At 38.0% G+C, this 18901-nt stretch overlaps 2 protein-coding genes across 6 annotated transcripts in view; one reads left to right on the plus strand and one right to left on the minus strand.

Moving 5' to 3' along the window:
* TMCC1 (transmembrane and coiled-coil domain family 1) overlaps window positions 1–18901 on the plus strand; it is a 241381-nt gene that overhangs the window by 44137 nt on the left and 178343 nt on the right. The gene's annotated exons all lie outside the window — the stretch shown is intronic.
* On the minus strand, window positions 8125–8667 carry LOC140609797 (large ribosomal subunit protein uL24). Its single transcript, XM_072785041.1, has one exon. It carries the CDS (start codon window positions 8617–8619, stop codon window positions 8182–8184), a length of 438 nt encoding a protein of 145 aa, XP_072641142.1. The 5' UTR covers window positions 8620–8667; the 3' UTR covers window positions 8125–8181.

Consider the following 18901-nt stretch of genomic DNA (forward strand, 5'->3'; position numbering starts at 1 on the left):
GCAATTGGGATGCCTGGGTGTCTCAGTGGTTGAGCGTCTGCCTTTGGCCCAGGGTGTGATTCTGGAGTCCCAGGATCAAGACCTGCATGGGGCTCCTGGCATGGAGCCTGCCTCTCCCTCTCCTCTGCCTGTGTCTCTGCCTCTCTCTCTCTCTGTCTCTGTCGCTGATAAATAAATAAATAAAATCTTAAAAAAAAAATAACTGCAATTTATGGTCTGAGCCTTCCCCTGGACTTGCAAGCCTTAAATAGACTCTGGAGTTCCAAAATAATTACATCAGTTGTGGTCTAGATGGGTAGATATTCCTGGTGCTTCTGCCATCTTTCCAAAATCCTCTTTTGAGACTTGGCTTTTGATAAGGCAGTAGACACTATCAACTGTGCAACCTCAGATAAGTCACTGAAGTTCTTTGGGCTCTAGGGAAGCATGGGCTTGTGGGGAAAGTGTTTAGGCTGGTAATTGCTAAGACTGTCTAAAATATATGATTTTCTAAAGTTATACTTTAATTTTGGTATTTTTTCATTTTAAGAAGAATAACATTTTGGGTAGAGATTATAAGGAACTTGAAAAAAAACTTCTTGATGTTTGGACATTTCTGTTTACCTAGAATATTTGAATTGTACTTGCAGTTTATTTTCCTTGGGATTTCTTGTTTTCTCCAGTTTGGTGTTCCTTTTTGGGGTGCCTAAGAAAACTGTAGGTTTGACTGCTTAGCAAAATATATGGCTATTCTAATTGGTTTGATGGTGAGATGTTAGGTCTTCTATTCCTTGGTTTGAAAAAAAATTGTTAGAACAGGTAGGATAACTGCATTTCTCTAATGATATTTTGGAAAGTTCCTGTAGTTAACTTGCTTTGGTGGCTATTCTCATCTATGTCAATGCTTTTAGTTCCCTTGGAAAAAGTAAAATTACTTTTAAGAACTATCAGATTGTAATTCAGGAGATCAGTTCTCTTTCCCTTTCCTGTGATCAATAATAATTTGTATTCTTCCCTATGGTGAAGTTTCTACTTTGAATTATTTGGTTGACATTTTCATAATTTCTTCTTTAGGCTAGTGAATATCTTTCTCATAGCTATTTAGTTGCACAACTAATTTATTTTCCTTTTTTTAAAAAAGATTTTATTTATGTATTCATGATAGACAGAGAGAGAGGGGGGCAGAGACACAGGCAGAGGGAGAAGCAGGCTCCATGCTGGGAGCCTGACGCGGGACTTGATCCCGGGACTCCAGGATCACGCCCTGGGCCAAAGGCAGGTGCTAAACCGCTGAGCCACCCCGGGATCCCCTATTTTCCTTTTCTTTAAAGGTGTTTCAGGTGCTGATGTATACAGAGTGTTCTAGAGATATTTAGAGATGAATTCTTGTCCAGTATCTTCATTTTATAGAAAATTGAAACTCATTCTAATTGTCTTGGCTAAGGATATGTAGCAAACTAATGACTGAGATGAGACTAATCCAGTTTATGGACTCCTAGTCATGATATCCCAGAGCAGCATCAGATAATCCAAATAGGAATACTGTTTTTTGGGGAGACTTGGGAGGGGAGTAGTTTGCAGAAAAATGGGGCTTTAGCAAGGGATATTTTCTTAAAGTGGGAAAAATTGTAGCATGTTTGTATGCTGATGGGAATAATCCAGAAGCAAGGGAGAAATGGATTAAAGAGAAGACAGTATTGCTTATAGTTGATATGTTTGAATAGGCATGTAAGGTAGAGCAGTTGATCATGATATGAATACCAGCACTTCATCCTCCCTAGCAGTAGAGATTGCTGATTGTATGGAATCAGATGCCATTAGATGAGTGGATATGGTAGGAATATGTGCAAATACTTATTTTTGGGGGGACACAGGAAGGTAGACCATTAGGGAAGTAAGGATAGGAGAGGGGGTGTTAGATTTGAAGAGAGATAAGAAGTGTGAAATAGTCCTCTGTGAGAATGGGGGAGTGAATGTGCTAGAGAAATACAGAATCAAATGCCCATTTGAGGTTAGTGGGCATGAAATTACAGTGTCATTGTTCAGCATAGAAGCATGACTTTTTCTTGTCACTTTTCCTATAAGAATTCAAATATGAAATAGGCAGAGGTAAATTATCTGAGATTGGGGTTTTTACTGGTTGTTCGAAGGAAGAAGATGACCTAGAAACTTGTGTGCATGATAAGGGAATGTTGATAATGATGGACCATGAAATCTAACCCAGGGACTTGTTTTAGGGGAAAGAGTTGAAAAGAATGGAAGCAGAGATGGGGTGCCTGGGGGCTTAGTGGGTTAAGCATCTGCCTTCGGCTCAGGTTGTGGTCCTGGAGTCCTGGGATTGAGCCCCAAGTTGGGCTCCTTGCTCGGTGGGGAGTCTGCTTCTACCTCTCCCTCTGCCTGCTGCTCCCCCTGCTTGTGTTCTCTCTCTCTCTGTGTCAAGTTAATAAATCTTTAAAAAAAAAAAAAAAAAAAAAGGAAGTGGAGTCATTTTAATTCTGTGGATATTCACTCTTTTCAACAAATGGTACTGGGACAATTAAAAATACATATGCACAAAGAATCTCAACACTTACCTTACACCATATGTAAAAATTAACTGCAAATGGACTGTGGTAGTAAGAGCTGAAATCATAAAACTTACAGAAATACTAGAGAAAATCTTAGTGAACTTGGGGTGGCAAGCAAGGATTTCTTAAGACACAAAAAACATGGGAGGTGGGAATCCTCAAAGTTATCTTTGAGGACATCCAATTTAGTAATTTTCTCAAAGTTAAAAAAACTTTTTACCTTTGAAACTTAAGAAGAAAGGGCATTTGTAACTGTGAGATGATGGATGTTAACTAGATATATTATGGTGATCATTTTGCAATATATACTTAGATCATTATGTTATATACCTGAAATTAATATAATGTATGTCGTTACAGCTCAGTAAAAAGTGAAAAGGCAAACCTCAGACTGGCAAAAAAATATTTGCAAAACATGTATTTGACAGAGGGTATGTATCCAGTCTATATAAAAAATTATTGCAGCTCAATAAGACAAACAACCTGGGGCACCTGGGTGGCTCAGTTGGTTAAGCAGCTGGCTCTTGATCTCAGGGTTGTGAATCCAAGCCCTCTGTTGAGCTCCACACTAAGCATGGAGACTACTTGAAAAAACAAAAACCAAAACAACAAACTACTTAAAAAAAAGACCAAAAAAATCTTGAATAGAAAGTTCATCAGAGAAGATAAATGGATGCCTAATAAGCATGTGCAAAGATGCTCAGTGTCATAAGTCATCAGAGAAATGTTAATTAAATCCATAATAAGATACTATTATACTAGAATGACAATGTTTAAAAAGATTGGTCAGGTGTTAGCAAGAATACAATGTAGAATTCTCATACGCTGCTGGTGGGAATGTAAAACAGCTGGGCGGTTACTTTTTTTTGAGGCAGAGAATGTAAGCAGGATGGAGGAGAGGTTAGGCAAGGGGCCTAGGGAGAGGAGAGAGAGAGAGAGAAAATATCTTAAGCAGGTCCCATGGCCCATGAGGAGCCTGACATGGGGCTCAACCCCACAAACCTGAGATCATGACCCAAGCAGAAATCAAGAGTCTGGGTGCTTAATCAACTTAGCAGTTACTTCAAAATTTAAATGTAAACTTACCATATGACCCATCCAGTTAAGTATTTATCCAAGAGAAATGAAAGCAGTATGTCCACGTAAAGACTTATATACAAATGTTGGTAGTAGCTTTATAGGAAATAAATAAATACTGGAAAGAGCCCACATGTCCATGAGTGGGTATAAGATGAACAAAATATTGGTGTGTCCATGCAGTGGAATATAGCTCAGCAATTAAAAGGAAAGAATTATTGATACTTAACAACATGGATGGATCTCAAAATAATTAGGCTAAGTGAAAGAAGTCAGACTAAGAGAACATATACTGTATTAAAGTTTTATTTACTTTATTTTTAAAGATTTTATTTATTTATTCATGAGAGACACAGAGAGAAGACAGAGAGACATAGGCAGAGGGAGAAGCAGTCTCCATGCAGAGAGCCTGATGTGGGACTCGATCCCAGGATTCCAAAATCACACCCTGAGCCAAAGGCAGAGGCTCAAATGCTGAGCCACCTAGGCGTCCCTGTATTTAAGTTTTAGAAAATGCAAACTAATATGTAAAAACAAAATAGATGATCATTAGTTTCACAGGGTAAGGATAGGAATGAAAGGATTACACAGCAGGCATGAACAAACTTTTGGGGCTGATAGAAATGTCTGCTATCTTGATTATGGTGATGGTTTTATGGATATAAATGTTTTGTTAACTTATCAAATTGTGTAGATGTTAAATAGGTGCAGTTTATTTTGTATTTGTTATACTTCCAGGCTGTAATGGAACTAGTAGAATGGTGGGACTGTGGAACATGGTAATCATTTCTTCCATGCTTTCAAATATAATGCTTATTAGCACATAAATCATTTGTTTGAGGTCTGTCAATTATTTTGTTCTATTACCATTGTTCTTTTCGTGTTAGATTTTTTTTTTTTAGTTTTTATGCTTTGTTTTACTGGATTTTATGAGTCCTAGCAAACTGGGTAAGAATGTGAATGTAGTACTTTTTGATAATGTTGCTAAAACCTAATAGAATAAAAAAGGCCATACTTTGTTAATACCTATATTGTTGACCTAGAACTTTTTTTACAAGATTTTATTAATTTAATCATGAGAGACACAGAGAGAGAGAGAGGCAGAGACACAGGCAGAGGGAGAAGCAGGCTCCATGCAGGGAGCCTGACATGGGACTCGATCTTGGGGCTCTAGGATCACGCCCTGGGCCCAAGGTGGCGCTAAACCGCTGAGCCACCTGGGCTGCCCTTGACCTAGAATTCTGATATCTTATATACTTATTTAATTTAAAGTGATGTATTTTATTTATATATATATGTATATTTTTTAGGATTTTTAAAAAGATTTTATTTATTTATTCAAGAGAGACACAGAGGCAGAGACACTGGCAGAGGGAGAAGCAGGCTCCATGCAGGGAGGCCGACATGGGACTCAATCCCAGGTCTCCAGGATCACGCCCTGGACTGAAGGTGGCGCTAAACTGCTGAGCCACCCAGGCTGCCCATTTTTTAGGATTTTATTTATTTATTCAGGACAGAGAGAGGCAGAGACAATAGGCAGAGGGAGAAGCAGGCTCCCTGTGGAGCACAGTGTGGGACTAGATCCCAGGACCCTGGGATCACGACCTGAGCTGAAGCCAGACGTTCAACCACCCAGTCACCCATAATAAGTCACTCCCTTATTTATATATTTTTAAAGTTTTTATTTTAATTCTAGTTAGTTAATATACAGTATTATTAGTTTTAGTTTCAGGTATACAATATAGTAATTAAACACATACATCACCCTGTGCTCATCATAAGAAATGCACTTTTTGAAAGCCATGAAATTCTATTTTAAAATAATGTTTTGAACATTTGAAATGTTCTACACTTCCTATTGAAAATATTGTTCCTGTTTGCCTGAACATTTTTTTTTTTAAAGATATATCTATCCATTTGAGAGAGAGAGAGAACACGAGGGGGAAAGGAAAAGGGAGAAGCAGACTCCTCCCTGAATGTGGAGCCCCTTGTGGGGCTTGATCCCAGGACCCCAAAATCATGACCTGAGCCAAAGTCAGATGCTCAGCTGGCTGAGCCACCCAGGCACCCCTGCCTGAACATTCTTTTTTTTTTTTTTTTCTTTTTCAAAGATTTTATCTATTACCTGAGAGAGGGAAAGTACATAAGGAAGAGGGCAGAGGGAGAAGGAGAAGCAGACTCTCTGCTGAGCAGGGAGCCCAATTTAGGGGTTGATCCCAGGACCCTGGGATCATGACCTGAGCTAAAGACAGTTTCTTAACCGACTGAGCCACCCAGGCAGTCATGCCTGAACCTTCTTGAAGACTAACTTCTACAATTCCCTGAATATATAAATACTAGGGTTAGATTAAAAAAGAGAATTGAGGGCAGCCCGGGTGGCTCAACAGTTTAGCGCTGCTTTCAGCCTGGGGTGTGATCCTGGAGACCTGGGATCCAGTCCCACTTTGGGCTCCCCGCGTGGGGCCTGCTTCTCCCTCTGCCTGTGTTTCTGCCTCTCTCCCTCTCTCTCTCTCTCTCTCTGTGTGTCTGTCTCATGAATAAATACATAAAATTAAAAAAAAAAAGAATTGTCTGAGTTGAATTTTATTTGGTTAAGGTATTAGTGAGAAGTGAAATAGAATAAAAACTATGAAAATATAATTGGTATGTGGTAGGTCAAAAATTTATAATTCTTAGTGGCTTGTAACTTCTTGGTTATCATATTTAGTTATTTCTAATATACTTGTGTAATTTCTTGTGGTTGGGTTGAGGGCAGGTAGAAATGCTGGAGAAGGAATGAAGGTAATGGGGGGAAGGAGTGAGGGTAAGGGAAGGGAAAAGGGAGCTCTGTGTTTCAATTTTTTTTCTGTTATTCTTCCTATTGTTATTACTAAATACCATTAGTAATAGTTATTAGTTCCAGGAACTGTGAAAAATATGCCCTGTGCTTTATTTTATTTAATTCTCACAACTCTAGGAAGTAGGTCTCATTGCCATTTTATCAATTAGGAAACAGACTTGCCATCTAAGACTTTACCGAAAGATAAACAGCTAGTAAGTGTCTTTAAGTAACTGGCTCACCGGGCACCTGGGTGGCTCAGTGGTTGAGCATTTGCCTTTGGCTCAGGTCGTGATCCCGGGGTCCTGGGATGGAGTCCTGCATGGGGCTCTCCGCCGGGAGCCTGCTTCTCCCTCTGCCTATTGTCTCTGCCTCTCTCTCTCTCTTTCTGTCTCTCATGAATAAATAAATACAGTCTTTAAAACAAAACAAAACAAAAAACCAGAAACAAAAAACAAAGACCAGGGTCTTAACCACTGTGCTAAATTGTCTCTTTGTTAATAAGACAATTTTGTCCAGGAATTAAAAAAAACAAATATTCCTTTGAATGTCCATTAGCCCTGGAGAATATTTTCTAACATGTAGATAAACACATGTGACCCCTTTTTAGAAACTCACTACATAACCCTGTATTCTTCTTGAAGAATTCTTCATTAGGAGAAATAATTTCTTAGAATTGGAAGTGCTAGAGATCTCTAAGCATTTTTGTGAGCATGTAACAGTTTTTTAAAGTCAGGCACTAAGTAGAAGGCTTAAATAAAATACAACCTATGAAAGGAATCCCTGAATTATTAGCTATTTAATGAACATTCTTACTTTGATCCTATTTTTCACTTTAATGTGACACTGTTTCTTATTTTATATTTTCATTTTTGCATGCTCATTCATTGATAAAACAGCTTAAGCCAAGGTACTGTACCCACCTGTTCTTTTTAGTCAACACGCTTTAATGAGGTCCTCTTTCTTTGGCCCTATTTATGGAATTAATACAAGGAAGTTTGGTAAAACTATATATATATTGAGGAGAGGACATTATCTCCTCTGGTAAATAAATGTCTGCTGAACTTACTTGATTATGTCTGTCTCAGCTCTTGGGTTTTTTACATATTTATTTTTTCAGTAGTGCTGTATAAAACAAGGAGGTCAACAGAAAATTTTGTTTTGAGTGTGAATGACTGGGTTGGGAAAAGATCTTCCTAAATCACGAATTTCTTTAGGAAGTGGTGAAAAAATGTTGCCCCTTATAAAATAGAAGCATGCGAAAAAATAATGACTTCAAGAATAGAACTGTTGAATAAATTTTCAGTGTAGCAAAGCATAAAGTATGTGTTACCATTGAAAACATCTCAAATGACCTATAGTGAAGGAGAAAGAGCATAAATTGGGGACATTTTTAAAATCTGAAAAACATGATTAGGTTTTATTTCTAAACTTTATGTTTTTCTATTTCTCTAGAGAGATTTAAGATTGACTCCGGGGCAGATGAACAAAATTTGACATACCAAGGGCATTTTGAATGTAACATTAACATGTTACATGATTATCATGAGTGTATTTTCCTGTTTCTTTCAAATGAGAAATTGTGAATACTTATAAGAAATTTGGAATTAGGATTTAAAATTTTTTTATTTATGTTTATTTATTTTTTATTTTTTGAAATTAGGATTTTTTTCAAAGATAAACTTTATTTTTTTTTTTTTTCATTTTAAGTTTTTATTTAAAGTCACATATAAGGTTACTTTACTCCTGCATCTTCTCAATGGTTTCTTCCTTATATTTGCCCTTTTCCTTTCCTACTTGGCGAGATTTGGCTTTACGCTCAAGGATCTTTTTGCGGTCTTTGTCCAGTTTTAGTCTAGTGATAACCACCTTGCTAGGGTGAATGCCCACGTGGACAGTTGTGCCATTTGCCTTCTCTCGCTGTACTCGTTCAATGTAGATGACATACTTCTTCCTGTAAACCTGGACTACTTTGCCGATTTGCTGACCTTTGTAGTGTCCCCGCACAACTTGCACTTCGTCATCCTTCCGGATGGGCATGGACCGCACGTTGTACTTCTGCCTCAACTCTTTGGAAAGCGGGGAAGACATGATCTTCCTGCGAATGTGGGAAGGCGCATTGAAATGCCGCTTACGATTCTTGCTCCGGTCAGAAGTCACAAACGGATTGAACTTCATGTTGGCTGCGAGCGCCTCAGCGATGGCCGCAGCCAAAGATAAACTTTAAAATATAAATGTATTATACTAGAAGGTGTGTAGAATCTGTTTTGGCTTTTACTTAGTTTTCAGTGATCTTAATAGGAATTGCCTTCACTTGGTTCATTCTGCTTATTCTTCTGCTTTTCGAGGTTATCAGGAATTTTATTTTGATAGATTTTTCTATGTTGGGTTCTCAGAAGAAAGTCCCTTGTAAAACTAAGTATGATGTAGCTGATGTCGTTCAAACCATTAGTTGGTATATATGATGAAAAATGAGGGACGCCTGGGTGGCTCAGTGGTTGAGCGTGTCTTTGGTTTAGGGCATTATCCCAGGGTTCTGGGATTAAGTCCCGCATCGGGCTCCCTGCATGGAGCCTGCTTCTCCCTCTTCCTATGTCTCTGCCTCTCTCTCTGTCTCTCATGAATAAATAAATAAAATCTTAAAAAAAAAAAAGAAAAATGAAAAACAGCTTGAAGTATATGATATTTAAGTTTTTGTGGATATATTTGGGGAGAGAGTGAGGATTGCCACAGGAGGAAACTTAAAGAATTTTATTATTAGTTTGAAATGAACATACAGAATTATTAGTTTGAAATGAACATACAGAAGTTTGAAATGAACATACAGAAGAATTTTATTATTAGTTTGAAATGAACATACAGAACTTTTTTTCCCCTTTTGGCTGCCCTCACACCAAAGTATTTGGAAGACACTGAGCTCCACTCCCCCCTTTTCCTCACATGTCCCATGATGTTTTTCTAGGGTATTTTAAGGGTATTTTCCCGAATGTTTCAGGACTCTTGCTATTGTGTATTCTTAGACTCTTTGGGGGCATTTCTGTGGGCTCTTTCTGAGAACCCTGAAAGTGCTTCAGTCTGTATTAGTTGAGGGTTGACTGGGTGATCAAATGTTCCCTCTTTGAGCTTTAATGGAAGGATTTACCTATTCTCTACTGGTTATTAACTATTCACTATTTAATCAGGTATAATAGATACCTGATCTGTACTTTATAGTATTTATTTATGCATCTTTATTTCAAAAACTATGTGGGGACTATAGACTTCTTAGGAAAACTGGATGTCTTTTCCTTTCCTCACCTTCATGGGAGTAAAGAGTAATTTTTCTGGGAATTGGTGGGAATATCTAAAGAAAGAGAAATATTACAGGTTATCTGTACTTTTTCTTCAGGATATTCTCCTTCTCCTTATTCTTCTATTAAAATGATTTTTCTCTTTTTCATGCTCTGTTATTTGTACAGCTTTAACATACACACAAACACGAAGTGGGACTTAAGGCCTGACCCATGTAGAAGGAATTCTAGAACATTCTTAATACACTGTGATTCATAATACAGGTTTACTTTTAAAACAAGTACCCTCTACATAAGCTGAATAACTAGCCTCATGTATATCTTCCCCTCTCTCCATTTTTCTTTTCTGGAGGGACCAGGATACATCTTCAGAATAAAGGGGGGATCTAATTTTTAGATCAAAGAAGGAAGTATTTTGAAGGTTAAGAGCTTGTACTCTTACTAGTTCATGAGTTAAATCAGAAAACTAAAGGATTCAGTTCTCTATCAGCTGCTTTCTTAGACCAGATTTTGGGATGCAGGTCAAAGGATGCAGGTGATTATAAAACTGCAAGTAGTGTTAGAACAAAGGCAGAATGTTGGGGATCCCTGGGTGGCTCAGCAGTTTAGTGCCTGCCCAGGGTGTGATTCTGGAGTCCTGGGATTGGTCCCACGTCAGGTTCCATGCATGCAGCCTACTTCTCCTCTGCCTGTGTCTCTGCCTCTCTCTCTCTGCCTGTCTCTCTCTCTATGTCTCTCATGAATAAATAAATTAAAAAAAAAAAAAAAAGAACAAAGGCAGAATTAAGGTAAAAACTACCAGTGCAAACCCTGAATTTGATTTGTAGGTTCCTGAAAATGAAGTTAAAAAAACAAGCAAACCCTAATGTTGTATATTGTCTGAATTTATATACATAGCATTTGTAAGTTTCAAACATTTTAACTATTTTGTTTATGTATAGACATCGGATATAAACTCTGTGGATGCTAAATGACAAGTAGTCCACATTCTGCATATCTATTCCTCTGTGTTCATTCCTGAATGCAATGTTATTTCCACCTACATTATTTTTCCTGATTATAGATTTTATTGATACCCTATATTAGGCTAAGAGATTTCCCTTCTGAGTTTGTTGAGGGTGTCATAAATAGATGTTGAATTTAGTTGATTTTTCTGCATCTATTGTTATGATATTATGGTTTTCTTATTTAGTCTAATAGTGTGAATTACATTGACTGCTTTTTTTAGTGTTGAGCCGGCTTTGGATTGCTGAGGTTAATATTTTGTTAGAGGTTTTTGCATATATGTTAACTTGGAGTATTGATCTGTAGTCTTTTGGTAATGTCTTTGTCTTGTTTTAGTATTAGTTTTGAGTATTTGTTTTAGTATTAGTATTGGCCTCATGACATGAAATTTCCCTCCTCTTTTCTGCAAGAGATTATGTAAAATTAACCAGTAAAACCATCTTGGTATGGAGTTTCCCTTTTTTGAGGAGTTAATACCACAAATTCACTTTGTTTAGATACAGTTATTCAGGTATTTATTTTTCCTTGTATAGTTTTTGTAGTTTGTGTCAACTTTGAAGGAATTGGTTCATTTCATCTAAGCTGTCAAACTTATGAGCATAGAGGGGCTCATTATATTTATTATCCTTTTAATAGCTGTTGTGTCAGTGTTAATGCCCTCTCTTTCATTCCTATTTGCGGTAATTTGTCTTCCCTATTTCTTAGCCTGGCCAGAGGTAGAAGTTTCTCAATTTTATTGGTCTTTTCAAACAACCAGCTTTTGCTTTCAGTGGGTTTTCTTCATTGTTCCTATTCTCAATTTCATTGATTTCTGCTCTTTTTTTTTTTTTTTTTTAAGATTTTATTTTTAAGTAATCTCTGCACCCAGCATGGGGCTTGAACTCACAACCCTGAGATCAAGAGTTGCATGCTCCATTGGCTGAGCCAGCCAGGTGCCCCTATTTCTGTTCTGATTTTTATTTATTTTTTCCTTCTGTTTGATTTAGATTTAATTTGCCTTCTAAGTTTCTTAAGGTAGATGCTTAGGTTATTGATTTTAGGTCTTTTCTAATATATACATATTAGATATTAGAAAACTATAAATTTTTCTGAGCACTGTTTTAGCTGCATCCTACAAGTTTTGATGTTTCATTTTCACTTACTTGAAAATACTTTAAAATTTTTTTCTGGGGTTCCTGGGTGGTTTAGTTGGTTAAGCCTCTGACTTTTGATTTTAGCTCAGATCATCTTCTCAGGGTCATGAGATTGAGCCACATGTTGGGTTCTGTGCTGGGTGTGGAGTCTGCTTAAGATTCTCTCTTTCCCTCTCCCCCTTCCCTTCCCCAATGTGCTCCCTCATGTGCTCTCTAAAAAAAAGAAAAAACGTTTTTTCTATACTTCCTCTTTACCCATGGATTATTTAGAAATATATTGTTTAATATGCAAATAGTTGGGAGAATTTTCCAGATCTTTTGCTATGGATTTTAATATAATTTCACTGTGGTCTGAGAATGTATTTTGTATCATTTTTAAAAAACAATTTTTAGGAGTGCCTGGGTGGCTCGGTTAAATATCTGCCTTTGGATGGGGTCATGATCCTGGAGTCCTGGGATCGAGCCCTGCATCAGGCACCCTGCTCAGCAGGGAGTCTGCTTCTCCCTCTCCCTCTGCCCTCCCCCTGTTTGTGTTCTCTCTTGCTCACTCTTTCTTTTTCAAATAAATAAATAAAATCTTACAAAAAGACGATTTTTAAGATTTGTTTAATGGCCCAGAATACAGTATATGTTTGTGAATGTTCCAAGTATGCTTGAAAAGAATGTATATTCAGCAGTTATTGGGCCAAGCGTTCTGCAGATATCACTTAAGTTAGGTGGTAGTACTATGAAGGTCTGCTCCCTGATTTTCTACCTACTTTTTTTTTAAACAGTTAATGAGTTGAAAGTCTTTAACTGTAATTGTCTGTTTCTCCTGTTAGATCCATTAGTCTTTGCCTCATGTATTTTAAAGCTCTTACTTTAGGTGTGTATGTATGTATTTTTAAAGATTTTATGTATGTATGTATGTACATACATATGTATGAGAGAATGAGCAGGGATAGCGACAGAGAGAGAGCGAGAAGCAGACTCTCCCCTGAGCAGGGAGCCTGATGAAGGGCTTACTTGTTGGACGCTGGGATCATGACACGAGTCAAAAGCAGATGCTTAACTGACTGAGCCACCCAGGTGCCCTTAGGTGCATATGTTTTTGTGATTATTCCATCTTCTTGGAGAATTGTCCCCTTTATCATTTTGTAGTGGCCCTCTTCTCCTTGACAGTCTTTCTGATTCTGAAGTCCTTTGAAATTGATTTGGCTAGCCTTCTTTTGGTGAGTGTATGATTTTTTTTTATTGCTTTATCTTATCTTTTTTTTTTTAAAGATTTTATTTATTTATTCATGAGAGACACAGAGAGAGAGAGAGAGAGAGAGGCAGAGATATAGGCAGAGGGAGAAGCAGGCTCCCTGTGGGGAGCCCGATGTGGGACTCGATCCCTGGACTCCAGGATCATGCCCTGAGCTGAAGGCAGACACTCAACTGCTGAGCCACCAGGTGTCCCTGCTTTATCTTTTCTTATCTAAATCTTTATATTTAGTAGCCTTTTTGTAGATGGCATTTAGCTTGACCATGCTTTTTCATCCAGTCTAACAATTTATCTTCTAACTAGTGTTTTTAGACCATTCATATTTAAAGTAATTATTAATATAGCTAGATTAAAACTCACCATCTTGTGAGCTATTTTCTATTTGTTGCATTTCTTTTGATTTTTTAAAAGATTTTATTTATTTATTTATTTATTTGAGAGACAGAGAAAAGAGCATGAGTGAGTAGAGGAGCAGAGGGAAAGGGAGAAGCAGACTTCCTGCCGAGTAGGGAGCCTGATGCGCAGGACTCAATCCCATGACCCTGGGATCATGACCTGAGCCAAAGCGGATGCTTAACTGACTGAGCCACCCAGGCCCCCCCATATGTTGTATTTCTTTCTTTTTTCTTCTTTTGCCTTTTATAGTGTGAATTGAGCTTTTTATTAGTATTCTTGTATCCTCCCTATTGACTTACTTATACTTAAAATGGTTTTTAGGGGTGCCTCAGTCATTTAAGTGTATGTGTCTTGATTTTGGCTTAGGTCATGATCTAAGGGTCAGGGGACCCAGCCCCATGTTGAGCTCTCTGCTCAGTGGGCAGTCTGCTTAAGGATTCTCTTTCTCTCTGCCCCTCCCCCTGCTTGTGTGCTCTCTTTCTGTCACTCAAATAAATAAATCTTTTAAAAAATGGTTTTTAATGTTGCCTTTGGGTTTACAGTGTTCATTTAAAAATAATCTGAATACACCTTCAAATGATACCACTTTACTTGTAGTACATGTATCTTAGTGTATGTTCCTAAACTTTCCCTTTCACTGTCACTGTTACACATTTCACTACATATGCTGTAGTACCCAGCATGGGTAGCATAACCCAGCATAATGCTGTAGTTATTCATTTCACTACATATCCTACAGATGTACCCAGTACATTGTTCACTATTATAACCAATTGTATGAAATTGAAAATGGGAAAAAAGATTTTATTTTGTCTTCATTTATTCATTTTTTGTATAGATCTAAACTTGTCACCTTTATCATATTCCTCCTGCCTGAAGAACTTCCTTTAATATTTCTTATAGGGTGGGTCTGCTGGTAATGAATTCTCTGTTTGTTCTTTGTCTGGGAGAGTCTATTTCTTCTTCACTTATGAAGGATATTTTCACCTGATACAGAGTACTTGTTGGGCAGGTTTTTTTTTCCTTTCAATATTTTCAAGTCGTCACTCCACTGTCTTCTTACTTGCAAAGTTTCTGATAGACCGTTTATTGTAATCTTTATCTTTATTCCTCTGTGTGTTGCCTTTTAGCAATTTAAATATGATATGTCCCAGTGTATGTATTTTTTGGGGAAGAATATATTTATCTTGTTTGGTTTTTGGAGCTTCTAAAGTCTGTAGTTTGGTGTCTTGTCACTAATTTTGGTAAGTTCTTGGGGATTCTAAAATTTTCTCTCCACTCTCTTCTGGCGTTCTAAGTATATTATGTTATATTGTTTGATAAGTTCTCACATTTCTCATATGTTCTCTCCTATTTTCCTACTATAGTTTCTTTTTTACATTTCAGTTTGGATGTATCTGTTAGCTTCTCTTCAAGTTGATTGTTTTTTCAGCTGTTTGAAGTCTATAATAAGCTTTTATTATTTGTTTCTCTGTTTTTATTTCTAGAATTTCCATTTGATTCTTACTATTTTCATGCCTCTGTGAATTTACCTACCTAATCTTGCATGTTGTCTCTCTTTTCTGTTACAGTCCATTTAACATATTAATAACTACGTTTTAAATTACCTGATACTTCCAAAATCTGTCATATCTGAGTCTAGTTCTGATGATTGGTTTTTCTTGAAGCTGTGTTTTTGGCATACTTCATAATTTTTTTTTTAATGCTGAACATGTTGTATAGGACAGGAAATACTGAAGTAAATATTTTATATGCTTAGAGAAGACTGCAGATTTCCTTTTACTAGTCCTTTAAGGTGGAATTTGTGTTAATTTTTAGAGGTTGGGCTGTGTTTGAAATTTATTATTGCTGTGGTTACCAGAGTTGATACTTGTTTTTGCCATGGGAACCCAGAGACTTCACATTTTCCTAGTGTCCCTTGTCTTCTTGCTTGGCTTTGGATTTTATCTTTGTGCTATTTCTCAGAGTCTGTCTCTTACAGCTATATTTCACTGTTACTCTTAGAGCTTATTAGCATGGTAATGGAGGGTGAGGGGAGCTCTGTGATGGTCCGTTAAGCCTCAGATTTAGGCAGATACTAGAACCTCCAGTCTCTGAGGTATGGCCTTCACAAGACTTTACATGCCCCTTCCTTGGGGAGAGCTTCTCCTTTCTTTTTACCCAACTGCAGTATCTAGGTTAATTTTTTAAAACCTTACTTTAGCCAAGGATTTTTTTTTTTTAATTTTTAAAGATTTTTTTAAAAATTCATTTATTTTAGTGAGAAAGAGTGCACAAGTGGGGCTGGGGGAGAGAAGGAGGGAGAGGGAGAGAGAGAGAAGGAGAGAGAGAGAGAGAGAGAGAGAGAGAGAATGAATCTGAAACAGACTGCTGAGTATGGAGCCCTGCACCAGCGAGATGATGACCTGAGCTGCAACCAAGTCGGACACTTAACCAAGTGAGCCACCCAGGTGTCCCTAGTCAATGTTTTTTAAAGCTCTTAGAACCCTGCATTAAGGTTATTGTTAACTTAGAGAGTGAAGATTGAGCATTCATATCCTTGGTCTCTTTCTTTAACTCCAGTTGCCGGTGTTCTCAGGGTATAGGCCTTGATGAATTTTTCTTTGCAGATAAAGCCTTTTGTTCCGGAGGGAGATAGGGAAATAGGTCTGGGCTGATTGGCATTGCCTGTTCCATTCTCTAAGCTGAATTCGGGGTGAATGAGGGCTAGGATGAGGAGCTTTTTCTGCATTGTTTCAGATCCTTCCTGATCAGAGATTCTTTTGAGGTTTCTGGAGAAAAACCTTATATTCAGGTGGGATCACTCTTAGGATTATAGTCCTCAGTCTTAAGCAGTTTGTCAAAATTTGTGGTTTAAATCCTCCTAACTGGGGCATCTGGGTGGCTCAGTGGTTGAGTGTCTGTCTGCCTTCGGCTCAGACTGTTATCCCGGGGTCCTGGAATCAAGTCCCACATCAGGCTCCCCGCCGGGAGCCTGCTTCTCCCTCTGCCTGTGTCTCTGCCTCTCTCTGTCTCTCATGAATAAATAAACAAAATCTTAAAAAAAAAATCCTCCTAGCTGCAGTGGAATTCTTCCATGCTCTTGGGACAATATTTCCTTTAGTCAGAATGCTTTCCCTTCGGGGTCTTGGGTGCTTGTCCAGCCTCTGTTGCCCCACCCCTGCTGTTTTTTTTTTTTTAAGATTTTATTTATTTAATTCATGAGACACACACACACACACAGAGGCAGAGACACAGGCAGAGAGAGAAGCAGGCTCCATGCAGGGAGCCCAATGTGGGACCGATCCCGGGACTCGAGGATCATGCCCTGGGCCAAAGGCAGGTGCTCAACCGCTGAGCCACGCAGGGATCCCCCCTGCTGTATTTTAAAAGTGTGTGTGTGTGTGTGTGTGTGTGTGTGTGTGTGTGTGTTTAAGCATAGTTGGCATATAGTGTCACATTAGTTTCAGGTGTATACAGCTTAGTGATTTGACAAGTTTAGGTATTATGCTATGTTCACCACAAGTGTAACTACCACCTGTCCCATTATATCTCTGTTACAATTTCACTGACTGTATCCTTATGCTGTGCCTTTTATTTCCATGCCTTCTTCAATAACTGGAAGCCTGTATTTCCCTGTCCCCTTCACCCATTTTACCCCATCTCCTATCCCTGCTATATTGCCTAACAGTTGGATCAGGAGAAAATGGGAATTGTGTGGGGAAGGGGAGAGTGTTTTTTTTTTTTTTTTTCCATTTTTTAAACGTTAGAAATCCACATTGTGGTCAGAGAATAACTTGTGAGACTTCCCTTAGGGCTTAGCATGTGATCAGTTTTGATAAATGTTCTCTCAGTGCTTGATAGAGTATTCTGCAATTATTGGGTAGTGTAGGTCTGGTTAATTATGCTATAGAGATCTCTATTTTTATCTTTTTCTTCCCTCTTTCTGGGTCATTTGTTCTGTCAGCTACTGAGAGAGGTATTAAAAGTTTCCCCATTGTGATTATGGATATTTTTTACTACTTGTAATTCTGTCAACTTTCATGTTACATATTTGAAGGCTATGTTATTACATGCATACAACTTAATCTGTTATATCTTGCTGATGAGTTACACATTGAATCCTAAGGATTCTATACCTATAAGTGCTTTTTTGCATTAGAGTCTACTTTGAGTACTATTAATATGGCTAGAGAGGCTTTCCTTTTCTGTATGACCTTTTTATACTTTTCATTTAAAAAAATTTTTTATTATTTATTTATTCATGAGAGACAGAGAGAGAGAGAGAGAGGCAGGCAAAGACAGGCAGAGGGAGAATCAGGCTCCATGCAGGGAGTCTGATGTGGAACTTGATCCCGGGACTCCAGAATCATGCCCTGGACCGAAGACAGATGCTAAACCACTGAACCACCCAGGGATCCCCCCTATACTTTTCATTTTTAACTGTTTTCTATCTTTGTATTTTAGGTGTGATTCTTGTGAACACTGTAATAGTTGAATCTTGTTTTTTATTAATGTAATTATTTTTGTCTTTTGATCTGATTACATTAGTATAATTCCTGAAATATTTGGGTTTACATTTGACCTCTTCCATTTTGCTTTTTATTTTTATTTTTTAAAAGATTTTATTTATTTATTCATGACAGAGAGAGAGAGAGGGAGAGAGGGAGGGAGGGAGAGAGAGAGGCAGAGACACAGGCAGAGGGAGAAGCAGGCTCCATTCAGGAAGCCGGAAGTGGGACTTGATCCCAGGACCTAGGGATCATGCCCTGAGCCAAAGGCAGACGCTCAACCGCTGAGCCACCTAGGCGTCCCACGTTTTGCTTTTTATATGTTATACTTGTTCTGTGATCTTTTCTGTCTTTTTTTTTTTTTTTTTACATTCATTTGGGCATTTTAATTTTGTATTTTCTTTCTTTGTATTTTCTTTGGTATTGCTATTTAATTAATGTAGTAATTATACTATTTCAAAAATGTTTACCCTAGAGAACATATATTTTCTTCTTTTTTAAAAAATGTTTAGGGGATCCCTGGGTGGCCCAGCGGTTTGGCGCCTGCCCTTTGGCCCAGGGCGCGATCCTGGAGACCCGGGATCAAATCCCACGTCAGGCTCCCGGTGCATGGAGCCTGCTTCTCCCTCTGCCTATGTCTCTGCCTTTCTCTCTCTCTGTATGTGACTATCATAAAAAAAAAAGTTTAGTTTTTTAATATATAATAATAGTCATAAAGTACAAAATTCAAAAGGTACAAAAGATTATGTGATAGGAAGTCCTCTCTCACATTTACCCACCAGCCACTCCATGCTTTGGCTGCCTCAGGAATCCCTATCCATCAGTATGGTCATCTGGCCTCTTTACTGGCTCCCAAACATACTGTGTTTACTGCTCTTCTAGCTGGGAGTCTTGCCCATA

Source organism: Canis lupus, chromosome 19, assembly GCF_048164855.1.
Source record: "Canis lupus baileyi chromosome 19, mCanLup2.hap1, whole genome shotgun sequence".
Classification (NCBI taxonomy): Eukaryota; Metazoa; Chordata; class Mammalia; order Carnivora; family Canidae; genus Canis; species Canis lupus.